Genomic DNA, 6,484 nt, shown 5'->3' on the forward strand with positions numbered 1-6,484 from the left:
CGGCGCCCGGGAGGGGCCGCTCTTCCGGCGCGCCTGCGCAGCGCCGGCAGCACCGTGACTAAGATGGAGGTGTGGGAAGCGCGGGCGCCGCCGCCGTTCTGGGCCGGGGGCCCGGCCCCGGGGGAGATCTACAGCCCCGGCGGGCCCCCGGCTGCCGCCGGCGTCCATCCCCTCACCAGGACGCTGTGAGGGGGGGTCAGGGCTGAGGGTGGGAAGGGGCACGGAGATGCTAAGACAGTGGGGGGGGGGTGGGGAGCCCCTGTGGAGGGATGCGGGGGAGCCCTGGGGATGGGGAGTACAGGGGGGGCCCTGGAGAGGGGTGTACGGGGGGGGCCCTAGGGATGGGGGGCCCCTGGGGATGGGGGGGCCTGGGGAGGGCAGTATGGGGGGGATAGGGAGCGGGCGGGCACAGGAAGTGGGGGGGGCAGTGGGGATGGGGAGGTCGAAGGCTTGGGGGTGGGGGGCACTGGGAGTGGGAATGGGGGGCGAGGGCACGGGGGAGTGGGCACGGGGACACTGTGGATGGGAGACTGACTCGGGAGAAGCTGGGAGATTGGGAATGGGGCCACCGGGGAGGGACTGGGGGACACTGGATTGTGAGGTACTGGGGGGACTGGGAGCAGGGGGGCCAGAAGGGGCGAAGGGCTGAGGATGCAGGGAAGAGGGGACGGGTCTGGGCTGAGGGAGCCTCGGGCTTTGCTGGATGCCGGAGCGGCGCTGACTTTTTGCTGCTCTTCAGGACCCCCATGGTGACGGGCACCTCTGTGCTGGGCGTGAAGTTCAACGGCGGGGTGATCATTGCTGCAGACACCCTGGGCTCCTACGGCTCCCTTGCCCGCTTCCGCAACCTTTCCAGGCTCCTGAAGGTGAACGACACCACCATGCTGGGGGCGTCCGGGGACTATGCCGACTTCCAGTACCTCAAGCAGATCATTGACCAGATGGTGTAAGTACCTCCTGCCCCAGGCTGCTGCAGCTGGGCCCAAACTGATCTGATCTGGGCAAGAATAAAATGGACCCAAACTGATCTTTCTACCTTATTTGGTCCATAGGTGCAATGAAGTAGTGTGGTTTGAGGAATGAGCTTCTAACCTTCACAGTTCATTTTACCGCTGCTGTGAATTGCTGCCTGTAAATCCCCTGCCGTTAAGCCAGTTGAGGCAAACACAGTGTTTCCAGTTCTTGAGCTGAAATCCTCCTTGTCCTCCAACTCAGTTCAGTCCCTTCAGTACAAGTGTCTTTTCCACATTCTCTGCTGAACACAGTGAAGAACCAGTTTAAATTATCCTTTGTTTACTTGAAGCCCTTGGCTGATTCACCTCTTGCAAGTTCTTGCAGTTCTTCTTTTCAAAACAGCCTGCAAGGAGTCTGCATGAATGTACCCTGTCCTGTTCTTGGCATAGCTGGAAGTGGGTTGCTGCTCTTGTGTCCTGGTGCTTTCCAGCCATTCTTAGTTGGGTGAAACTTCTCTTTAAATTAGAATCGATGAGGAGCTGTTGGGAGATGGTCACAGTTACAGTCCGAAAGCCATTCACTCCTGGCTGACGAGAGTCATGTACAACCGGAGATCCAAGATAAATCCGCTCTGGAACACTGTTGTCATTGGAGGCTATTACAATGGCGAGAGGTAAGGACAAGCCACGTGGAGCATGCAGTGGTTACTGTGCATCCTTCCCTAGGGCTGTTTGTCATGGCACAAGATATCTTCAGAAGGGAACCCCACCAGTCTGGTTCCCTCTGGTCCGGCTTCCTAGATGGGATCTTAGGTCTTCTCCAAAAAGAGAAATATGTGGTGGATGTGCTGGCCAGAAGGTGCTCTGTGCTTTCAGGTTCATATGAGCAACAGACAAGAGTCTCCTTGGGTACTTTCCTTGTGAGAAACAACTGGTGATAAAATAACGAGCCACTGAATCACCATTCATTTAATTCTTGTAGGCGTGTCCTCCTGCTCCTGTTCTCGCACAGAGGCAGAAGGATACATCTGGCCTTGGTGGTCCCAGGTGACCTGAAGGCCACGTGAGCCTGTGTCTCCAGCAGGACAGCTGGACTCTCGCTTTCTCGGCATGAGCACATCTGCTTTGCTGACTTCTCTATGGCTTTCACTGCAAGCTGGATGTAGCTGCTCTAAAGCCGAGTCCCTCTATGGTGTGACACAGCCCTGCTTGCGCAGTGGCCGCGGTGACAAGTCTGTCCCTTCAGTTTCCTAGGTTATGTTGACATGCTTGGTGTGGCCTACGAAGCCCCTACGCTTGCTACAGGCTATGGAGCGTACCTGGCTCAGGTGAGTGTTCACAGGCGATACCGTAGAGTACACACTTGATCAGCTGCTAAAGTGATCTCAGCGCTGGGTGACTGATCTGATGGGCCTTTTTTTTGTTTTTTTGCAGCCGCTGATGAGAGAAGTCTTGGAGAAGAAACCCAGCCTGATGAAGGAGGAGGCCCGTGACCTGATTGAGCGGTGCATGAAAATCTTGTATTACAGAGATGCCCGATCATTCAACAGAGTAAGTGCCCTGCTTTGGCATGCCTTCCCCGGAGAGCTGCCATACCTGTTGTGCACCTCAGACAGGTATCCCAGAGGCCAGTCTTCACCCCAGGTCATCGTATTATTTTTAGTCATTCCGTTTCTGATCTCAGAAAACCTCCTAATACCTCTTGAGGTGGTGGATGGCAGGGTATATTAGGGACTGTGTTAGCAAAGCTGTCCGACAAAGTAAGGCTCCTTATCTCCTGCAGCCTCTGAGCAGCAGTGTGATTCTGAATGATGTTTGTCTTTGGCTGGCCGGTTGATGCTTTTTCTGTGATCTGATGCTACTTTTCCCCTCACCACAACAGTAGCATCCAGAGACTGCAGTCTGCTAGCTTTGAAAATGTTTCTAGCAACTACTAGTGTTTATTATGTCTTGACTTGCCCACCAAGAAAGTAAAGCATTACTGAATGCAAAGCCATGTTAAAACAAACATGTCTGAAGAATCTTACTTGTATATTCATTAAAGCTTTCACAGGGGAGGGAGGACCCATCTTAAATTCAAGTGCAGAAGTCCGGATTTATTGAAAAACTCTAAATGATTCTTCTCCTTAGTATGAAGTTGCTATTGCAACGGAGAAAGGAGTGGAAGTGGAAGGACCTTTGACGCTGGAAGCCAACTGGGACATAGCACACCTTGTCAGGTAATGCCCATTAGAGTAAGTTCATTTTGAGCTCTAATCTGTGAGTTGGCAGTTTAGCAAAGCCCAAGGGCATAAAATAAACTGTTGGAGGAGACACAGAGGTGTAGGTCTGGCTGGGTGATAGGCAGCTGTACAGGTTAACATCTCTGCCACATGTGTCAGTAGTAGCCATCTTGCTTCTCTCCTGGAATTGTTTTCTTGACTGGGGAGTGGTTCTGGCCAGCAGGAGAAGCGCTGGTTCCCTGTGCCAAGGGAAGTGGCTTTTGGCTTGGTTCTTTGGTTACTGTGCCCTTTAGAGTCAAGGTATGAAAGTGTTAGTGTGAAGTCCTGGAATTAGATCAACAAAAGCTTTCCATCTTTCTTGCTGCCTTTCACTTGTTCGGAACAAATGTCACAAGCAGCACCTGCCAAAAGCTAAAATGCCCTGCTCTGGTTTTCAGTAATACAGATGTTGACCACATCTAGGTTGTATAATATCCTGACCTTGTAAAAATATCTTCTTGCAGTGGCTTTGAGTGATCTCCGAAGAGCTGCTCCAGGCTGTTTTGTTCATGTTATCACCCTTTATGTATGCTGTAAATCAGTTACTCTTTTTGAAGCTCTGATTTGTTATGGAAATTAAATAAACTTGTTAAGACAAGTGTGTGTGCTTGTGCTGGTGGTTGGAAATTAGGTGGTGTGTTGCTCCAAAAATATTTACTTCAGGAACAGTCTCTTAGTTTGAAGCAGTGAGAAGTCAGAGCCCTTCAAGAATTACTCTGAGCCACCAAGTTCTGTCTTCTACAGAGCAACCCACACTTCAAAAAAAGTTGGTAGCAGCTGCAAGCCCTCTTCCTGGAGAAAGACAGCAAAAATGCTTGCTTCTGTTGTTTTCTTGACTGGGGTTCTGGTGGGAACTGTACTTCATTAAACATGTAAATACACTGCCCTCCTCCTCCTCCCCTATCTGAGTTGGCAGTTATTTCATCAGATAGGCATTGAGGTGGAAATGTGTGAACATGGGTCAAGGTGCTCCATTATTACCTCTAATTAGCACCCATGATGTCTTTTTCTACTTCTCCCTTTTAATAATGGCTTCTTAGTTGCAAGCTTGTGTTGCTATAAAGATTATCAGTAGCAAGACAACTCAGGAGCAGTAGTTGAAATATTTACCTGTGAGACTGCAGGATCAGTATTGGTTGGTACCTGTTTGCTGAGTCTGGAGTTAAATATGCAAGTTTAAGATTGGACCTACTTAAAGAGAAGTCCTGGGAAGTGGAACATACTTTAATCCTGTGCAATATTTCAGCAACCTAACCTAGACTTATGTGCAGCATGTGCCATGTTTTGCCTGTGGTCACCCAAGTCACCATGAATGCTGATCTGGATAGGTAAAAAGCCTTAGGCAACCTGTAAAAGCCACCTGCAGACAGAAGGAAAGTACATCTTTAAAGATGTTTTTGGTAAGAAGTATTTGCTAACAGTACATGACTTAGAATTCAAATAGGTCCTTGTGCATAGCTTGAGATAGTGATGGATCTCTCAGGCATCTTCAGCTGGAGTTTTATAGTACTTCCTAGGTCTGTACAACCAAAGCACTGCCGAGGGCTGGAGGCTGTATGCTGCACAGACAACAAGAGCAGCGCTGCCAGGTGTGTTCAGTAGCTTTGTGAGGGACCAGACAAAAGGAAAATGACACCATGAGGGTAAAGCAGCATTTCTAGACTGAAGTTTTGAACTTGTCTAGCTGTTGGTTCTGAAGCTGCTCTTGTGCCACATGACAAGCAAGTCTTTGACTACTGTATTAACCCACCTCCAACTCCTTGTTGTTCTTCAGCTGATGGGGTAGCTTTAAGTTATAAAAAGATATTACCCCTAAGGTGCTATGTGCCAGGTCATTTTATTAACATGTTTTCATAAACATCTACATCTTTCTTACCCTATAGCTCTCAAAAGGCCCTGTCAAAGCACTGAAGAGTAAGTGTTTTGACTGAGAGGACACAAGCAAAAACTGGAAGGGGGGCTGACTGCAGTTGCTTTTCTGTAGTCACTAACATTAGGATAATTAAGATCTCTGTATCTAGATCCCTGTTGCTCTACGCTGATGCTAGATTTACTGGGATACAAGGACTCTGAAGTTCAAAAACAAGACAATCATCCTACAACACAGTACAAGCAGTTAGAGATGCTGTGCTTCCTTTAAATCCCCCACCGGCTACCAGCCCAAGTAGTGCTCTAAGAGGATAGTAACAAAATGGTGTTACATGTACTTCAAATGTTGAACGATGGCTGAACTGGGTATTTCTTAGCCTTATTATTTATATTATTTCATTTTAGAGTGGTATTTACTACTACCTGAGATAAACAACTTGATCCATTAAGCTCTCAAATGAGAGTGGGGGAGATCCCAAATAAAGATAAGATGAATTAAGTATTCAGTAGAGTATTAATGACTTTTCAGACTTTTTTTTAAATCTCCATCAGGAGAGCAGGTTGTTCCATTTAACCTTCTATATAGTTAATAAAGGGCAATTAGGGGTTGCAGAAATGTAAACTGGGCAGAATTCTGCCTCAAGTGTTACTGACATGTAAACACATTTCATTACTATCCCATCTCTGGGTTTCTTCAGGACACGCTAAACAACTCTGTCCCCTCACCAACAAAAAACAGAATCCAGTCTGCAACCTGGCCACATCTCTGAAATACAGCTCGTGTGTCCAGTTCAGTTTCTTGCACGGTTCAGAGGAATTCATTCTGCATTTTATATTAAGCATTAAGCTATCACAAGAGTTAAGTAGTTCTTCATAATAAAAACACATGTTTATAAATCCATTTCCCTGGTTTTATTAAATGTTCCACTTATGTACATTTTAAAGATGAACCATTTACAGGTCTGCACATGCTGCCTCCTGCTTTCCTTAGGTAATAGGGAAGGTTTGCAAAACCTCTATGGAAACAGAAAGGTGCAGGTGCTTCTGATTTCTGTATGTCAAAATGCTTTCCGTCTATACCATAATACATACAATTAAAAAACCCTCAAGCATGCAAATTGTAGAAAAATTTAAGCTGGCAGTGAAAAATAAAAACAAACGTCTTCTTTTTGTGCACATCACAGTTTGTTTCATTAAATCAGATTTCTAATTCTAAGGAACGTAGTGTCTGATGCCACTGGTTAAAGCAGGTTTATCAACTACTAGTAGTTAAAAGGTCAACGTTTAATGGTCCATACAGTTTTAACTCCCATCTACTGTACAGGAAGATCAAGACAGACTTGACTTTCCTCTTCCATCATGTACCCTCTGTCAGTAACTCTTTGGAGCAAGGTGGGTGTC

At 47.4% G+C, this 6,484-nt stretch overlaps 1 protein-coding gene across 1 annotated transcript; it reads left to right on the forward strand.

The window, feature by feature from the left end:
• LOC135326609 (proteasome subunit beta type-4-like) lies at window positions 1-3,812 on the forward strand. The gene is made up of 7 exons (XM_064504427.1): window positions 1-185; window positions 740-946; window positions 1,481-1,627; window positions 2,200-2,281; window positions 2,388-2,504; window positions 3,084-3,172; window positions 3,679-3,812. The coding sequence occupies exons 1-7, from the start codon at window positions 64-66 to the stop codon at window positions 3,689-3,691; spliced, it is 777 nt and encodes a 258-aa protein (XP_064360497.1). The 5' UTR covers window positions 1-63; the 3' UTR covers window positions 3,692-3,812.
• Window positions 3,813-6,484: the final 2,672 nt, after the last annotated feature.

This window comes from Dromaius novaehollandiae, unplaced genomic scaffold, assembly GCF_036370855.1.
Source record: "Dromaius novaehollandiae isolate bDroNov1 unplaced genomic scaffold, bDroNov1.hap1 HAP1_SCAFFOLD_32, whole genome shotgun sequence".
NCBI classification, from domain to species: domain Eukaryota; kingdom Metazoa; phylum Chordata; class Aves; order Casuariiformes; family Dromaiidae; genus Dromaius; species Dromaius novaehollandiae.